The sequence below is a fragment of the Lactuca saligna genome, chromosome 3 (assembly GCF_052625555.1).
Source record: "Lactuca saligna cultivar CGN05327 chromosome 3, ASM5262555v1, whole genome shotgun sequence".
Lineage (NCBI taxonomy): Eukaryota > Viridiplantae > Streptophyta > Magnoliopsida > Asterales > Asteraceae > Lactuca > Lactuca saligna.
In genome coordinates this window covers 142,956,504-142,977,231 of record NC_136419.1, presented here as the reverse complement: position 1 = coordinate 142,977,231, position 20,728 = coordinate 142,956,504, and the positions used below count along the sequence as shown (strand labels likewise).

At 36.0% G+C, this 20,728-nt stretch overlaps 1 protein-coding gene across 3 annotated transcripts in view; it reads right to left on the bottom strand.

Moving 5' to 3' along the window:
* Positions 1-812: 812 nt before the first annotated feature.
* Positions 813-20,728, bottom strand: part of LOC145037326 (putative disease resistance protein At4g27220) — a 38,043-nt gene continuing 18,127 nt past the window's right edge. Inside the window, exons 2-7 of one of the 3 annotated variants that reach the window (XM_078985967.1) lie at positions 13,642-16,326; positions 12,970-13,509; positions 11,114-11,764; positions 2,193-2,876; positions 1,173-1,957; positions 813-1,038 (exon numbers count right to left, since the gene is read on the bottom strand). In XM_078985967.1, coding sequence (XP_078842093.1) covers positions 1,005-1,038; positions 1,173-1,957; positions 2,193-2,876; positions 11,114-11,764; positions 12,970-13,509; positions 13,642-16,299 — 5,352 coding nt within the window. In that variant the 5' untranslated portion in view covers positions 16,300-16,326 and the 3' untranslated portion in view covers positions 813-1,004. Of the gene's footprint in view, positions 1,039-1,172; positions 1,993-2,192; positions 2,877-11,113; positions 11,765-12,969; positions 13,510-13,641; positions 16,327-20,728 lie in introns of those variants that run through there. The other 2 variants (XM_078985965.1, XM_078985966.1) reach the window with 2 other exon arrangements.

Here is a 20,728-nt window from a genome sequence, read left to right as displayed (position 1 = left end):
TTGAAGGTCATATGAAGAAGAAGGATAGAAAGTGTACCATACATCCAAGATCTAACGATAAAAACTCTATGAGTCCATGTAGTTTTGGTGGCCACTAATTCCGTTGTTGCTTTCTCTTTCTCTTTATTAGACTACTCATCAATGTCTTCAGGAGGAGGCTACTGATGGTGATCAACACCATAATCAATACAATGTATTTCAAATAATTATACCAGATTTCAAAGTTCATCCGGTTGAGATCAAGCACAAGTGGAACTACATGCTTAATGCATGCTTAATGTTGATGGTTGCAGAAGGTTTATCAGATAGAGCCAGAGTACATGATGATTGATAGAAGCAGAAGAAGAGAGAAAAGGTATAGAGATCAGGCGGCGGTAGGAAAGTCATCGGCTAGGGTTTGCAAGAATCTATTGAGATGAATAATTGCTTTGATACCATGAAATTACCAATATTTCCCATAACATGATCTCTCATTAATTTGAAGTTTATATACAAAGAATAAATGAACATGGGTCAATACAATGGAGCCGTATAATAATAATAATAATAATAATAATAATAATAATAATAACAACAATAATAACAATAACAACAACAAAAATAATAATAATGATAACAACAACAATATACTATATTAAAAAAAAAAAGAAAAAAAAAGAAAAAAAAAACATACATTTGTAAAAACTTCAACAATATAAGTATTTTTGCGCAACTAACGGGCATTCGCCTAATAATAATAATAATGACATGCTATCACTAAGAATGAAGGGGGTATGAGAATATTCACATCATCATGAAGAGAACAACAATAATAACAATAACAACAACAAAAATAATATAAGTATTTTTGCGCAACTAACGGGCATTCGCCTAATAATAATAATAATGACATGCTATCACTAAGAAGGGGGTATTAGAATATTCACATCATCATGAAGAGAAGATTTGAAAATCATGAATTAAAAGGACATTAATATAAATAGAATTTAGCTCTAGTATTTACTTCACATTAATAGAGTCTTCGCCTTTGTTGAATTCCTGCATAAAGTTAATAAATATAGCTAATAAAGTGGAAAATATAGGTTGCGGGCTTTTGACAATAGCAAAAAAACTTACATGAAACTTTTCAAATGTAGTTTAAGAATTATTAAAGGAAGAAAGATCTACTTTACCTCTTGTTGATCCTTATAAAGGAGTTGATGTTTTCCCCTGCATAAAACGAACCGAAACTTATTTCAATTTCTTTTAGCTGTGGAGCAGTTGAATTTCCCTTGGTGAACGTCGTTATTTCAGAGCATCCCTTGATTATCAAAGTATCCAATAATGGGAATGAAAATTCCTCGTTCCCCAAGCTAAACCCCTTAAGACATGGAAGCCTTTCAAGTTTTAAGGACGTTAGACAAGGTAACACAAGCATCTCATTCCTCTTGCCATCAGATTCTTCTTCGGCTTCTACAGCAACATCTACATCCTTAACAATGACCTCCTCCATCCGACTGCAGTTGAATATACTTAGCTCTTGGAGTTGCAATAGACTACTAACCATGGAACTGGTAAATACATGTTCTAAACTGTTGCACCAACTTATATCAACTCTTGTTAGGCTTGGAAACTCAAATATTGTCCACTGATTGCTCTTCCATATATTGGTGAGATGAAATAAATACTTTAACTCCAGTTGCGTTAGGTTTGGAAGATTAACAAGGATAGTAGTTTGTGATGATTCATCAAAACCACGTCCATCTCCACTACTACTATTTCTATTTATCCCTGATCCTTCCAATGCTGTTTCAAATATCTCATCTACCATCTCACAATTACTCACACAGATTTTTTCCAGCTTTTGCAGCTGCAGCAACTCACTGGATGGAATAATCTTTTTAATATCCTTATTAAAATGTACATCTAATTCGATCAAGTTATAAAAAGACCAAATTGTTCCTTCTGAAGTAGCAGGGTACGACCGTGTAAACTCGGGAATAGGGTCTGCAACTCCAATATAGAAAACGCCAGATGCATATATATGTCAAACAAAAACATTTGAAATTTCATATGTCGTAATTTTAACGAAATTCAAGATATTATAATATTTAGTCAGAATGAAACGTTACCTCCAACTAAAAGTTATTCAACTTACTACTCCAAGTGACAACATAAAGTTAGAGTGAAACTAGTGTGCATGATCATGATATCTTAAGTAGATGTTGCCAAAGAAATAATACCTGATGATTCGCAACATGAAAGTTAAGGCCACATTCTCCAAGAGTATGTATGCCTAAATTTATGTGTATATACTTGAGCTGGGGTGTTGTGGACCCACCACGTGCGAACACCATCATTTGTTGGCAACCCTTGATTTTAACCTTATCCAATGAAGGCCACCGAAACTCATTCATCCCCAAGAAGAAACCCACCAGCTCTGGTAGATCTTCTAGTTCAATGGACTTGAGACGAGGAAAGACCACAGCCTCCTTAGAAGATGCATCTTCTTCCTTCTTCACAATCACTTTAATTGATCTGCATTTCCGTATTGTTAATTCTTGGAGTTGTCTCAGGCTTTCAAGTGCAGAGAATGTGAATATATGTTCCAAACGGCCACACCATTCAATATTCAGTATCTTTAGATTGGGAAGCATAACAACGTTATTTACTCTTGGAATTTCTTCATCACAACCACTCTTGTTGTTGCTACTCATCCCTTGAGTTTCCAATACCTCCTTCATCCCATTGCAAAACGTTATTTTCAGCACTTGAAGCTTTTGCATTAGTCCTACTGCATAATATGGAATCACACTTGACAATGCATCACATCCATATACACTTATCTCGTTAGAGTATTGGCATAGGCTCCAAGAAACACCACCTGCTTCAATAAACTGCAACACATGGAAAATTGATGTGAATTTAAACTATGGACACAACTTTTGTATAAGAATTTTAATTCAAAATCTAGTTTTTTATACTAGATGATGCGATGGCTCTCCACATAAAAAAAATTTAGGTTTGTTTTTGTTTCTTTTTTTAAATGATTAATGTCAGAATTTATTTAAGAGACAATAACATACATACCTACTTTACAACCAAAGGTATAGGAATGAAAATTCAATGAAATAAAAAAAATAAAAAAAAAATGAAAAAAAGGGCATAATTTTAAGTCAACAATCTTAGAGAATTTGTTTTGGTTAATATTATAAATTCTTGAATTCTACCTGTGAGGTGTCATCTAAAAGTAAGTTACATTTAACTAAATACACACTACCTTTGTTGCTTCTTACTCTTTAGATAAGAGCACATATCTTGGTTTTTATTTCTAGGAAAATTTGCTTCACTTGTTATGCATATATGACAGAGCTAAGTTTCGGACTAGCACTTAGATCATACATCATTACTGTAGTTTACAACTGTTTAACAAGTTATGTTACATGCATGACCCCCAAATTTTAATGACTAACCTTTAGTCGTAGGAGCTGTAACCATTAAATTGGCAATAGCATGATAAATGATATTTCATAATGTGAGGAATTGGTCTTAATGTGACAAAATATTTGGTTCGATTCTTGTCATTGTTGGAGAACACCGGTAGTAAAATTGCCACAAGAAGATTTTAGAGAATGTATTCGGCATCAGGTAAGAACTATTAGCCGATCATATCTTAGGAAGATACTTATATATCTTGTAATTATCTTTTATATAATTCCGTATTATATACCCCCCATATGTGGGAATATCCGATTGTATCTTATTCCCTATATATATTAGGGAAAATGATTTAAAAGCCCAACAAAGTTTGCAAATCATTCAAAAAATCTCAATCATTTTTTTCTATTTAAAAAACCCAACGAACTTAACTTTTTGTATAAAAAGTCCAACAAAGTTCCAAACCATTTAAAAAATCTCAATTTTATTTTGTTTAAGTTCATTGCGGTTTTTTTTTTAACAGTCAAAATATGATTGGAGTTTTTTAAACGTTTTGGAAACTTTGTTGGTATAACAAGTCATTTTCTCAATACGGTAATAAGCCACGTCATCTATTTCTCTTATTTGACTTTCAGGAAAATGTAACTTAATTGGGCTTTTTAGACAAAATGTTAAGTTCGTTTAGTTTTTTTGGACAGACAAAACATGATTGAGGTCTTTTGAACAGTTTGAAAACTTCGTTGGGCTTGTAAATCATTTTCACTATATATTACTTATATATATCTTGTAATTATCTTTTATATAATTCCATATTATATACCCCCCATATGTGGGAATATCCAATTGTATCTGATTCCCTATATATAGGGTTTTATTCATTAATGTAGGATATAAATTCAAGATCTATAATCATTGTTATGGTATTAGATCCTACCTAAACCCTAACAACCTATTTTTTTCTAAGAACAAAGCAACGGTTTTTCTTCAATCTTCATCCCTTCCATGACAAAAGATGCTTTTGGTTCAGATGAGGTGAAGGCCATGGCCTTGCACCCAACCGACAATATAAGTCTATCACAAACATCCAGACAAAGATCCGAACATTAATGGATCAAAAGTCACTTAATCGTCATGGATAAAATTGTTTCATCGTCATGCCAAGGCTTATAAGGTTCTCGATCACATTAATGACAAGCATGCACCGGTTGAAACCCATCCTGGGTACCTCGAATGGCATAAAATCGACACACTGGTTCTTCACTGGATATACAACACCTTATCTGACGAACTGATGGTCCACATCTTAAAGATTGATACCACTGCCCAAGCCGCTCGGAATAAACTCAAGTCAAGTTTTCTCAACAACGAAGGGTCACATGCAGTAGCCTTTGAACAGGAGTTCACCGGTCTTACCTTAGGAGCATGTTCATCAATGAAATTTTATTGCCAAAAACTTAAAAATCTTGCTGATCATCTTGGAGATGTCGAGAACCCAGTTACTGAGTCTAGACTGGTCTTACAAATGGTTTGTGTGTTACAAAGAGAGTTTGATGTTGTCGGGGCCTACATCAATCAAAGCTCTCCGTCATTTGAAACAGATTGTAGCATGTTACAACTGGAACAACACAGACAAATAGCTAAACAAACTCAAACCCACATGGTTCTCATTGCCCCCACTTGAGTGCAGGAGAGGCTCTACTGGTCGAGAAAGTGGTAGAAGCTTCAGGGGACGTGGAGGTTGTGGCCAGCAAAACTGGAACCAAGGAAATCAATGGTAGCAAGGATGGAATGGATCGTAATCATGGTATCCACCGCCATCACCATACCCTTCTCATGGACCGAATCCATCCACAAATCACTAGGATAATCACACCTACAAGCCCGGTCAATATTCTGGACCCACGACACAATAGGGGCCAAATAGACCTCCTCTAATGCAACCATTAGGTCCGATGCCTACTCTTACTCCTCAATTTGCTGGTTATTCTACCTATTGTCTGTCAGATTTAGCTCAGACTATGTAGCAAGTTCATCTTTATACCAATGATCTGGCATGGTATATGGACTCCGGTGCCTCAACACATCATACATCTCATCAGGGTAAAATCACAAGTTCCATAACTACTTCACCTATAACATCGATTTTTGTTGGAAATGGCTCTAGTCTACCTATTCATGGGTTTGGTCATGCTTCTTACAATACCCCCTCTCATTCATATACTTTAAAAAAATATCTTAGTTACTCCATCTATTATTAAAAATCTTTTATTTGTTCGTAAGTTTACTATCGATAATCAAGCTTCTGTTTAATTTGACCCATCTGGTTTTTCTATAAAGGGAGCTCTTCTTTCTCGTCATGATAACACGGGAGATCTTTACTTTTCACAGCATCTTCCAGTTCTACTGCTCTGCTTGCCACCTCTCACGATCGTTGGCATGCTCACTTGGGTCACCAAGGCGATCCTATTTTAGATTTACTTCGTTCAAAATTTTCAGTTTCTTGTAATAAACCTACAACTTCTTCTTTGTGCAATGCTTGCCAACTATCTAAACATACCCGCTTACCTTTTTATGGTTCGCAATTTGTTTCTTATGCACCATTTGACATTATACATTGTGATCTTTGGACATCCCCAGTCTTAAGCAAATCTGGTTAAAAATACTATATGGTCCTTATTGATAATTTCACTCATTATGTATGGGTATACCCCTTAAATATAAATCCGACACATTTCTCACTTTTACAAAATTTTACAAGCTTATCCATACGCAATTTAACCGGACCATTAAGTCATTCCAATGCGATCTCAGGGGAGAATTCGACAATAATGACTTTAAATCCTTTGCCCAAACTCATGGTCTCGTCTTTTGTTTCTCTTTCCCTCAAAATTTCCAACAAAATGGACGAGCCGAATGGATGATTCGTTGCATTAATGACATTATCCGTACCCTTCTCACTCATGCCTCTCTTCCCCACTCATTTTGGGTGAAAGCTCTTCACACCACCGCCTACCTTCATAATATCCTTCCTACTAAACGCCTAAATTTTTCCACACCTGCCTTTTCTCTCTATGGTCGCCAACCCTCATATGATCACACGGGTGCACTTGCTATCCTAATACCTCTTCTACTCAATCTCATAAACTCCAACCAAGATCCATCATATGTGTTTTCCTTAGTGATCCGGAAAACTTTAAGGGATATCAAAGCTTTGATCCATCAACCGGCAAAGTCTATATGTCTCGTCATGTTACTTTTGATGAAACCTCTTTTCCCTTTGCCAATACTCATCCCCCTCCACATCTTTTGACTTTCTTGATGACCCCCTTCATTTTTTTCCCTACTCCACATCCACCAACCATACTCCACCTTCAACACTACCTCACTCCACTGCCCTTCCAACATCACCTCACTCTACCTCTTCATCTCCTCACCCTCCTATCTTGACCTATTCTCGCCGGTCAAAAGCCCCATCCACCAGCACCACCATCAACCCTTTATCAATGCACATACCTCCCTCCCACACTCCACCTTCACCTACAACAACCCATCCCGAATCCACTCCACCTCAAACTCCCCCCCCCCCCCTCCAACCCCTCCCTTCCTACTCATCCAATGACCAGATTTGCACAGGCAGGAGTAACCAAACATATTACCTCTCTAAACCTCCATACCACTTTTACTCCACATATCTCTCCAATTCCTAAATCTATCTCTACCGCCATGACTGACCTTAACTGGTTACGAGCCATGGACGATGAATTTTGAGCTTTACAGGTGAACAAAAAAAAGGATCTCGTTCCCCGAACGACCGATAGCCCAGTTATACAGTGTATGTGGTTGTTTCGTCACAAAATTAAAGTAGATGGAACACTTGACCATTATAAAGCACGATGGGTGTACAATGGGAAATCACACATAGTAGGTGTTGACTATTTTTAAAACATTCAGTCCTGTTGTGAAGCCAACTACTATACACACAATTCTCAATCCTGCAGTCTCACAGGGTTAGCCGATATTCCAGTTAGACGTCAAGAACACATTTCTTCATGACGATCTCCACGAGATGGTTTTTATGAACCAACCCCACGACTTTAATGATAGTCGGTTTCCATTTCAGGCCTGCCATCTCCGAAAATATTTGTATGGACTTAAACACGATGTGTGTGCTTGGTACACTTAATTTGCTTCGTTCGTTACTTATCAGGGTTTTAGTAGTAACATTTGTGATTATTCGTTATTTGTTTATCAACACGGTTGTCATCGTTCTTGTTTACTCCTACACGTCGATGACATAATCTTGAAAGCTTCTGAACCTGACGTTCTCCGCAACATTATCACTTTTTTGTCTTAGGAATTTTCTATGATTGATCTTGGGGTGCTTCACCATTTTCTGGGTATCACGGCTACTCGTGATAAGCATGGGTTATTTTTTTCACAGGCTTCTTACACTCGTGACATCCTTCAATGACCTAGTATGGCCTCATGTAAGCCGTGCACTGCACCAGTGGAATACGTCCACCAAACTCAGTGTCACTGATGGTGCACTACTCGTAAATGGTGCTCTCCAATACCTGACTTTTACACACCCTGACATTGCCTATGTTGTCCAACAAGTTTGTTTATTCATGCATGCTCCATGCAAGCCCATTTTTAGTTCATGAAGAAGATTTTTCGGTATCTACAAGGTACCATAGACTATGGTCTTCAACTGGTTGCATTTTCCTCTAACACACTTACTGCCTACTATGATGCTATGATGATGATTGGGGCGATTGTCCTGACTCGCGTCTATCCACTTCTAACTATTGTGTTTTTCTTGGCAAAAACCTTATGTCTTGGTCCTCAAAGCGCCAAAACTATTTATAGTGTTATCGAAAGACTCAAAATGTATAATGTGACTTCAACATCAAACTACAACCTTAATGTGCACACTGAAATAAACATATATATCGAAGGTGCATAACCTACGATGTAAAGCACAACTCTTCTGCCATTTATTAGAAGTTGTGACTTCTACATGATCTTTATATAGATGGTGTGCCTTCAATGTGAAGTTGCACCTTCTACATGACCTTCTACACAACCTTCTATGTGATCTTCTACCTTCTCCACCATAAATATCATATCATCATATTCAATATTTCTTTACTCAAGAAGAAGGAAAAAGGTCCCAAATTGGCCATAGTGAATTCAGACGATACACGAGATATAATGTGACTAATAAGAGTCGAGGAAGAAGTAGTGAGGATGATAGCATCATCATAAAGGAGAAAGAAGATATGCTCAAAACCCGAGTGATAAGTACCGAGAAAATATTCAGATCGACTGGTGGTGATGCCTAGAGAGGTCCTGAAAATAGGAAATCGTTGATACCACTCCCTAGGGAGTTGGTTGAGACCATAGAGGGATTTACGAAGGCGACAAACATGATGAGGAAAGGTGGTGTGTGTGTGTGTATATATATATATATATATATATATATATATATATATATATACACCCATGAGGTTGTTTCATGTAGACCTCTTCATAGAGGTCATCATGAAGAAAGGCATTTTTAACATCTAGGGATGATGTATCGGCCAGTGTTTGGATATCACAATGCTCAAGACAGTACGAATGGTGGCGAGTCTGACAACAGGATTGAAAGTGTCATCAAAGTCAAGGTCAGGTAGTTGAGAGAATCCCTGAGGGGCCAAATGACCTTTATAGCAATCAAAATTTTCTTTGATGTCATACTTATGAATATAGAGCCAGCAACAGATAACAATGTTAGCTTACGAGGGAGGATGAACAAGATCTCATGTGTGGTTTGAATGAAGTTTAGCCATTTCAAAATCCATGGAAGATTTCCAGTTGGGGTAACATAGGGCTTCAGCAGTAAAGAGAGGAATAGGAGATATATTGGAAGTGGCAGATAAATTGAAAATATGTTTAGACCTGAGGGACACGGGACATGAGCGAGTGACCATGGGATGAGTTGGAGGAGGGGGAAGGGAGTAGTATGATTTTGAGAGCTACTATTAGGAGATGTTGGGGGAGACGAATTACTAGGAGTATTTTGGTTAGGGGGTTGAGTGAAAATGACCATAGGAGTTAGAGGAGGCACATTTCAAATTGAAAAGAATCATAATCACTAGTGGATAGTTTGTCATAAAAGTCAGAGTACGAGGAATGCTCTTCGTCAAAGATGACATGATGAGAGATAATGACACGTTGTGAAACGAGATCAAGACAACGATAGTCATGATGATCAATTGAGGGAACAAGGTAAATACAAGTAGATGACCAGGGAGAAAGCTTGTGAGAGGCAATAGGGGAAAGATCACAGACACCCAAAGGCATGAAGATGATCGTAGGAGGGAAAATGATCGAAGAGTAGCTCCAATGGGGTTTTAAACGAAAGTATGGGGTTGGGGTGAAAGGCAACTGTTGAGTAGATGCAAAGGGTGCCATACTTGGATGGAGCTGCTTATTCTTATGAGGCTGCTAGTACAAAGTCGGATGGCCAACATGTTTGTTTCCGAAGGCAGCAAGTGTCTGTTGTGAGGGTGTGTTGCCCAAAATTCTAGCGAAATTCTGTTGCGGTTCCATATAATTCCCATGAGAATTATTTTTTTTGATGTCTGTTTAGAATTGTTCTTGTTTTGGTTCCATTGGTATCTTGCAATTGTAACATACAAGACATGTGAAAAAATTCATCTAACTTGTACCAAAGATCTTTGGTGGTAAATTCATCACTAGAGATGATTTGAAGCAACTCGAGATCAAATGTGTTATGAAACCAAGATTTAACCTGTGCATATATAGAATTCCATTCATTATCATCATCCCCGGTAGGAACCAATTTACCAGAAATATGGCCATAAGACAAAGTTCCTCTATACATATTAGAGAAAATTTTGTGCTATAGTTTATACTTTGACCCATCAACATTCAATTTAAAACTAAATTGATTGTAGACATTAGTGATTGTGGATAAAAGACTTAAATGTGATGGGGTAGTGGTAGAGGAGGAAGTCGGGATCAACAAGGAAAGTTGGAACAGCGCGGCAATGGATGCCCGATAGGAGATAGTAGAACTCGGCTGGAGATGGCATTCGAGTCGATGGCTGGGAGTTGACCGGAAAGAAACAGCAGCAGCAATGCATCCTAGTAGGGTGCAGGAAGCAAGATCAAATGAGGCAGGATGCTTAGGAGAACCTAAGAAACATGTTGGCGACTAAAAACAATTGATGCGTACGTGATGGGTGTTTTCGGTGAATAACCCTAGCTCGATACCATGTCAATTAGGGTAAAAGCCTCTCCAATGAGAGGCTATGTATGCAGTATATTTATACATATAAATATTACATTGGGGTCCCTACACTATACAATATACATAGAAAACAATATATACTATAAACTAACACACATGTTTATACTTTATAACTAGAAAAAAAATAGAAAAGAAATCTTACTAGTAAATGATTTGAATTATGTTAAGTAACAAATACACAGTAATACCTGTTTAAACGAAGGGAACATTTTATTCCTCCAAATCACATTCTTGAGTTTGCATGGTAGTTAATGGGTGTGCAATAAAGGTTTAGATCTTTTATACGTGATTTGGTGATTTTTGTAGAATATTGCAAATAAAAAATGGATATTTATAAAGACATGAAATAAGTAATTTATTATGCACAAAACATACCTTAAATTGATCAACAAAAGCGCTAGTTGTGGTGGTATTGTTGAAAGACATTTCGTTGTTCCCATCCTTGGCACCACCTCCACCAATACACCTCAGATTTTTCAGGAAACTTAGAGTGAGAGAATGAAGATGAGGGAACAAAATGGTGCTTGTGGGAGTAGATGTAGATGTAAATGTCGTCAATTCTGCATCCTCATCATCTCTGTTTGAAACGACTTCTTCAATACCATAACATTGTTCTATCTTGACTTTCTTCAGGTTGGAAAGAAGTTCTGCCATGAGAGGCGAAAACAAGTACTTAATGCTTCTGCAACGATAAATACATATGGTTGTGAGGTTGCGGAATGGGGATTCAGGTTGTTGTTTTTGAAGAATGGAGAATCTATTCCAGTTGTTGCACTTCCACACATGGCTCATGTTGTCCATTTGATTTAGATTCAAATCCTCGAGGTTGGGAAGTAGTGGTTGTTGATTATCGTGAGTTGTTACCAATTCTCTACTTGTTGGACTCTCTATCTCAAACACCACCTCCACTCCTTCATACTTGTTCAAGTAAAGATTATGGAGGTTATGAAAAGAGTGTATGACGGATGATGGTAATACAACATTAGAAATACTGCCAAATGTTTCTTCCCTTAACAGAATATTAGTCTGCACACATATATCCAACAAGAAATGTAACTTGAGTACTGAATAGCATTAGTGATTTATAATTGCACATCCGTTCACAATTCCCTCTTATAATTTTGGATTTTAAACTGATTATTTTGGTTTTGGGTAAATTTTCAAGCAATATATCCATATGATGGAAAATGTAGTTGGATCTATCACCTTAAGGTAAATTATTTAAAGATGTTTTAGGCTCCTTTGAAACAATCAAATATATTTTAATTAAGGTGATATTTATTTTCAAACAAGAGACAGTTTAGCTTGACATTAAGTTAATAAGCAACAGTATTTAATTAAAGGGTTAAGTAAGTCCCTATGCTTTAAGTATCGTCCTTTTTGACTGGTTAAAAATAATAAGCTGTGGCTAGCTTATACCCCTTATTAAATTAAAAAAAGATTATGAATGGGTTCAATCATGGGCATCACCATTAAAAAAAATAAAAAAAAAAATAGAGTAAACTGCATAAATGGTCCTTGTGATTAGCATTTCTAGGGTTCTTGCCCTGAAAGATGAAAATTGTTTAAAAAAATTAAAAATAAAAATAAATTAAAATAACATCCTTATGAAATTGCTTCATTATGGTTATGGTATGCAAGACTTTCACCATTAAGAGAGCATGGTTAAATACGTATAAAAAGACCATATACATACGTATAAAAAGACCATTTTACCCGTGTTATATTAAACCATTTTATCCCTTATGCAAGAGTTGGTGGTGATATTTGGTCCAAATTAAGGTTTGGAAAAAGTTGAATTTATTAAACGTCGAGTCCTTTTACTTTAAATTATTTCGGGTTATGGGATTTTTTTTTAACCAAATATATTTTTATTAGAAAATGTCATTTTTAGTTGATAATTTATTAAATTTGTTAGTTTTACTAAAAGTAATAAGTGTCATTTATAATGATTTATTAACTAAAGTGGTGTGACGAAAAAGTAGTCACACTTATACATGATCTCTAATGAAAAATCATGTTTTGTAGTCATTTTATAAATAAAAATATGTTAGTCACATCTATACATGACTTGTATTGAAACATTAAGTCAACAAATGGTTTGTCACTTAATGGTTAATAAAGTTTCCTTCCAATTGTGATGTCAAAGTTTAGTCATCCCACCCCTTTTTTATTCAAAAGGCAGGAGTTTAATCCTTTGTTAAGTAAGAGAGTGAAATTGAAATCCATACCTGTTCTTTCTCTTGGCTACTCTCTTTCGATTCGTCATTTCCCCTATTTGCTCCGCATTCATATATCAAAATATTCGAAAGTGCCCGCAGATCAAAATTGGCGGTGGTAGGCGTGAATACATTTCTAAACCTCACACATCTCTTAATGCTTATGCTTTCAACAGCTTGAAAGCCACATATAAGGGACTGAGAGTTATTTGTACCTTTTATCCTCCACACTTCTCTTAGTTTCTTTACTTCCATCACTCCAATGCTTCTCAAGCTGCCACTGATGCAAACTTCTCCTCCAATTTCACCAACACAATCCAAGTCGATGTTGAATAACGACTCAATGGAACCACAATTCTCAACTTCAAGCTCTTCAAGATGATGCAACAGACACATGGGATTGTACGGAAATAGATTCACAAGTTTATCACAATTTCTCACTTCAATCTCTCTCAACTTAACTTCCTCACCTATGCTAAGTTGATGAGGCCATATTTCCTTTAAATTCTCCATATCGTCAATTTGAAGTGTCTCCAATTTAGGAATGACAATCTGAAAAATAATCACCCATTAATAGCTACATCCAAAAAATAATACATCATGCAATTAAATTACAGATGTATTCTGAAATTTTTAGTTGAAAAGATTGTTTAACTTGTATTAACATAGAACATATATATCAACCTCGTCCTTCAGCAAACTAGATGTTTCCATCTTGTTCTGCGTGTAAATGCATGTGAAACGTGGAATGCCCTTAAGTTTCAACTCTACGAGTTGTGGTAGCTTGATAATGTTGACGTTATTGCACAAACCTAATAGTTTCGGTAGTCCACCCAAAGATAAAAACTTCAGCTTGGGGAATAAAATTGTATCTTTTCCACTACCGTCAGTCCCATTATTTATTAATTCTTCCATACTGTCACATTCGTAAACTTCCATATGCTCAAGATTTGACAAAGTGTTTGCAACACAAAGTTTGAAAAGGTATGTTAACATTCCACACTGAGATACAATAAGGACTCTTAAATTGCAGAATGAAGAGGATTGACGAGGATGTGTCGACTTCACCTCAACATCTTCCAATTCATTCATACAATCCACGCTTAAACAAAGCACCTCTGTTTTCACAAACAACTCATTAAGTTTAGAGTCCAATATTTCACATTTGTTGGTCACCAACTGCAACGTGTTTTCATACGAGTGGCTACTCTTACTAATATTTCCATCTAAGGAGCGCCCCACTGAGATCTTGAATTGTTCAAGATTCTCAAATGACATATTCTTCACTTGAGCATTGTTATTAAAGAACTCAAATTCTAGCGCATAAAGGTTGTTTGAACGCTCCGCCATCTCATTGCAATTATCATCTCTAAACCCATATGCATTTCCAATATAAAGTTCTTCAAGTTCGACTAATTTTTTCAAGACACCTTGTTCTATACGAAGACCATTACAATCTCTCAGATCGAGTAGCCTTAGCTTCTTTAAATTTCCGATTGTGGAAGGTAACCATTCAATGCAAGATTTAGCAAAGCTAAGCACTTCCAGATTCAACATATTTCCAATAGAAGAGCAATCAAACATCTTTAATGAACATTGATGGAGGTGAAGCACTCGAAGGTTGATGGAGCATTGAGGTAACGAGGGAAGCAATGGATACTTCATTTCATCGTATGATATAACTTGGAGCTTTTCCATTCCTTTATAAAAGTCGTGAGGAAACCTTAATGACTTATCTCCATGCATAAGTTTCAAAACCGTTAGGTTTGGAAACTTGAGGTCTCCTGGAAACTCAAAGATACTATCGCATGTTAACGAAATTGTTTTGCAAGAGTTGTTCATATTATTTTTAGGCCACCCAGACATATTACCATGGTTGACAATTGAAGCATGCTCGGCTTTACAATACATATCCAAAACAAAAGCACGCACTAGATCGTGCATCTTGACACACCCAACAAAATTGCTTTCGATCAACAAATTTGAATCCATGAGTCGGTCAATACAAGCATTCAACCTTGTTCTTGCCCTTCTTATGGTATACATTTTTTTAAATAAGTTTAAGCCCCATCCGTACCTCATCAACTCCTCAGTATGAATATCAAAGTCTTCGGGGAACAAACCACAAAGAAGAAAAATGGATTTGGTCTCCTCATCTTGGAGATTGCGATAGCTCATCTCAAAAACTTCATTCACAACATTTTCAATGTCATGTTCCTCTAAACGGGCAAGTGCATCCTTCCATGAATCCTTGCTTTTATTTCTAAGAGTAAGGGCTATGGTTTTGATGGAAATGGGTAAACCACAACACTTCCTTGCTATATCTACCTCAATCTGATGGAGCTCACGGTCAGCAATTTCTACGAACTGGAGAAACAAATTTTGTGCTTCTACTTCTTCTAAGACTTTTACATTGAGAATTGAATTAGCTTCAACTCCCATCATATTGCAAATATCTCTCTTTCGTGATGTAAGCAAGACCTTGAAGTTGACACCTTCATTTAGAAGAGGAGTACTTAAACCAATATCTTCCAGATCAACGAATTCCCAAACATCGTCGAGTATTACGAGGAACTTATTCTTACCTCCATCAGAGTTGTCCTTGAACCATTGACGAAGTTTATCCGCTCTTGCCGGTTTAGTGCTTTCATTTAGCTCTATACAGAGGTAATCTGCTATAGCTTTCTGAATAGCAATAGGGTTTGTATTCTCCCCTATAACAGCCATAACAACATAATTAAACATTTTCTTTTTTTCCACAAAATTTTTTATCTTTTTCATCATCGTGGTCTTCCCTACTCCACCCATCCCACATAAGGCTATCATGTGACCTTTGTGGTTCGGTCCAAGTGCTTTCAGTGCTTCTACAAAAGTCACCTCTCTTGATTGAAATTCATCGTGTTCAATTGAAGGTGTGGAGGTGGATGCCTGCATGGACTCTACTCTTCCCAGAGGAATGGGATGATCAGTCCAAGTGATTAGAGAGAGCCGTCTCATGACACTGTCAATCTCCTCACTTATCTCAAAGGCATTCCTTCCGGCCTTGAGCCTAATCTTTAGATTGACGCAACCACCAACTTCACGAGGAACATTTTCCCCTTTCCTATTGATTTTTTCTACATCATCTAACCAACCTGAGACTTGGGCTGGAACCTCAAGATGGCTACTAGTGTTCCGTGTCATGTGCTCTTTGATACCAACACTTGCTTCGTTTAACTCCCTTAATTTGATAGTCATGTCCCTCACATATTGCGTGCTGGAAATGATGTAGCGCAAATAATTGTTAACGGGAATCATCAGAATCGGAACAACTTGTTTCAAAATTTCATTAGCTGCTTCCATTTTTAATATGCTCACTTGTGGTAGCACCTACATAGTATGTAGCCAATAATTGATCAGAAAGAATTCAGTGAAAATTAATAATGGATGGAGCAATTGGCCTAGCAGTATCATGTGTGTTAAAAAGGTGTTCCTCCCCAAGTGGTTGAGGATTCAAGTCCCATGGTGGACAAATGATGTAGATTTAGAAGTAGGATTAGATGGGTGTGTGGGTTAGCAGTTAAAAAAAAGAATGAAGTTGTAATAACTTTGGCCGATAGACAGATGATGTAATCCATAAAAAATTCATCTAATATTTTAAATGAAAATAAACATTAGGAAATGATTGTTCATAGGCTAATTGTGAAAATGTAATTAAAGATGAATTAATATTAATGTTGTGGTTATTACATTATTAAACATCATTGTGATATGCAACCACATCTGAGTGTTTGTTAATAGACCTAACTTTTTGCTAAGAAATATCTGATTAATTAATCAATATAAAAATGAAAGAATATGGAAGAATGTAAGTTGAGATTTTTAAAGAAGTTTTTGGTAACTATCCTTCGGGTGTTAGTGTAATAAGAGAATACCAATAAATTTTATTTCATCTTACCTTAAAACTTATCTACCTCTTCTAATAAAAGAGTCTAGATTTGTTCATGTGTCATTTTCTTATAATTTTTAGTTTTTTTTCTTATACTCTCTAAAAATGACACGTGTAATTTTGAAGGACTTTTTATTTTTAAATTCAAAACCAAATATGACTTTTAAAATGCATGTAATCCGGATTACCAAATAACTCAAATTGGAATTACCATCTAAATCAAAATTGTAACGTCCGTAGATTCGGGCTAGTCAATTTAGAGATAATATGGGTTGAAAATAACTTTTCAACAAAATATTATTTAGAATAAATAATCTTAACCAAGTTGTAAAATATGTCACAAGGTTTCCATACATATAAAGAGCGTCGAAATCCGAGTTATAATGAAGAAGTTATGACCCGTCGAAGTTTCGTGACGGAACCGACACGACACCGAGAAGCGTAAATAGTGATTTTACGATGGAGGACTTTTTAGCCTTAGTGATCTAAATGAAAGTCGTATAATATGTTAAACCGAGAAAATCCATAAAAAGAACTCCCAAATCTGACTTCGTATGAAGAAGTTATGATTTTTCTAAGATTCGGCTTAGCAGTGCACGACCCGAAACTCGAATTTTAGTTCGAGCAGTTTTTGGCTTACGTGACTTAAATGAGAGTTGAAAATCTCATTAATAGGAACTTAACATTAAAAAGACAGACGAAAACAGAGTCCGTATGAAGGAGTTACGAATTCTTCGCGGTCATTTAACAGTCTAAACGCCTCGTACTGTTAAATTTAAGATCGGTCGAGAATTAGTCGACGGAGTTAAAATGAAAGTTGTAGATATTATTTTTACCTACGCGTGGATATAAAGAACGTCAAAAACGTAGGTCGTATGTGAAAGTTACGGATTTTAGAAGTCGGAATTGTGCTATGCGAAAATGGGTGATGTGGCACAATCTTGGCCATTGCTTTCACCCCAAGTTTTGCCACTAGATAGTGACATGTGGCACCAAGTTCGGCCATTTTCACCCTGCAAATAGAACCTCTCCTACCCTCATTTTCTTCACACCTTTCTCATTCTTTCTTCTCTTTACTCTCTCTTTCTCTAGAACCTCTCTCTAGCCCCGAAACCCCTCGAAAAGCCTAGGGAACCTCCCTAGCACGAGGCGGAAGCCCCTGGGTTCTCGACGGCTCTGAGAAGAAGAGCTTTTCCGCACAGGAATGCTGCTCTAAGCAAAGCCTGGTTTTCTATAAAACCCGTTGTAAGTGAGCTACGCCTACACTGTTTTTAATATAGCTTTTATTTAATTATATTAACGTTATTAAGATCATATAATAAGTAATTGGGCTATTATTATGGGTTATATAAGTATTATTTAAAGGTTATATAATAGTAATAATAGTTAGACTATTAATTAGTATCAGTGAATAATAGACTAAACTTTAGTGGTAATAATACTAGGTTTCGTCGAAGGAAATTATTTTTTTTCAAGAAGTGAAGCGCTGTCTGAGTTCGGAATCACCACATTTTCAAGTGAGTGCGTAGTTACTTTCATCTTACACATAGATATGAAGTATTTTATCTAAATTACGTGCTATGGGTGCATATTAAATGATTTTATACATGTTTTAAATGATTTAAACTGTATATGTATTTTATATCTATGATAATGTTGGGGTAAACATGGGTAGATATAATAGATGGAATATGAGTTGAATGATGAGTTGAGAGGTGTTATAGACCACGAGGTGAGGGTGAGACGCGGACGATCTGAGAAGCCTTTTTCCCAAATGATGGCCCCGTCATTTAGCAGGGTATGGATGACAACCACGGACTATTCTAGACAGTCCAGTGGAACACTAGCAGGCTCGCAACCTGTAGGTGTTGTGAACGATGTGTTCACCCGGTGTACCCTAAACCTCGGTGATCATACAGACTTGATGCCTAAACCCTGGCGACTATGCAGACTTAGTGCCCGTTGTGTAAACCGTGGCAACGATGGACTTTGTGCCGATTCCTTAGGATGATCCTTAGGAATGAATGAACGATGAATAGTTGATTCTTAGGGTAGATCCTTAACATTAAAGAAGATAATGGGGATGGGTAATTGGGTTGATTGTTTGATTGTTTAAACATAATAATTATATTATTGTGGGTTGAAAACCCTATGTACTCACCAGGTTTCCCAATCTGACCCACTCAGTTTATTTATATCACAGGTGTTGATATGAAGTCACATTACACTGAGAGATTAAAGAGATGTAGATCACTAGTGTAAATAAATGTAAGTTCTGTTTATGCTTATGTTTATGTATTGACGATGACATCCCAAACGTTTTAAAATGAATAAAATACGTTTCTTCGAAAATATTTTGATAACGTATTTATCGTATTTTTCTGGGAACAAATTCCGCAACATTTTTATGAAAAGAGGTACTATGATTTTTATAAAGCATAAACAAAATCAGTCTTTTCTGATCGTGAAAATTGGAATGTCACAAAAATCCTAATCTCTGGTTAAGTGGGATTGACTATAGTCCCTAAAAACCAGTGGTTTGATATTTATTTACATGATTGTAATCCCTTAAATTTCATTTCAGAGCTACGATGATGAACGACGCCTCTCTTTAATCTCCTCCACATCGTTCTTCAATGGGAACTCGGTCAGAATATTATGGGAAAAATAGAGCTTACACGTACTTTGTCATAGGTTATATGTTCATTACATGTTAAATCTTTTTGCAATTGTTAATTATCTATGTTAATATTTTTTTCACGTGAATGTCATTAGTTTATTATTGATTTGGAAATCTGCTATGATCTGAAGCATAATTTCATCAAGTTCTAAGACGAAATGATATTTGTACAGTCTAACTAATCGGATATAAAGCCATTGTTTGATCTGATACTCTGACATGACAATCGATGTTTATGATTCAAGTAGATCTATCTATTTTTGCTTTCATTGACTGTAAGTCTTCTATGTAAAGCTTGGAAAGTTGCTTTGTAAATTTTGGTTCTTTGATGTAAAGTTGATTAAAGGCACAAATTAATTACGTTCACAAACTTACTTCCATCTATGTCATTATTTTTGTTTGTGCAGAGTACTTTTATATTGACTTGCAAGGGTCCTGCAAAGCAGGGTCATTAGGAAACGATTGAAGAAGATATGATCATCATTTGTAGCCAAAGCGAGTCATTGATATTCATGCATGATTTTTAGTTTGCGCTTAATTTACATGGTTTTTGCTCCATGCTAGGTCCCTTTTTGGTGGAAAAATTAGGAGGATTGTGAAGTCATAGTTACAACAAAATGTTCAATGCTTTGTTGACATCAAGGATTTCTTTGATGACCATTCATGTATTTTAAGCCATCTTTTATTTACATTGTAGATTAAACAAATTATTATGAAGTTAGTAAAATTGAAGACATTAAGTTAGAGTATGATTTTAATGTTTTAAATATTCATTCTTCTTGATTTGTTAACTAAGAAAGAAGGCAAGGTTGAATGGTAAATGCCATATCCCATACAAGTTTTGTTTTTAATTCAGTTAAAGTAGACACACGAGTAAAGCATGGAGATTGTACCAACATACTTCTAATGGAATTTGTCTAATATTATTTCAGGATTTTGTTAGGATAGATAACAACAATTGTGTAATGCAATTTTGAAATTATCTACCCTAACTTTTGTTAATTATATTACATATACATAAACCATTTGATTTGTAATCAATTTACATTCACCAATTAATTTGTAAACAATATTATTCAACACTCATCCTATGTATAGAGCCACTCTGTAGTAAACTGCACACTTTTTTGCAAGCATCACTTGATTTGTCAATATATATATAT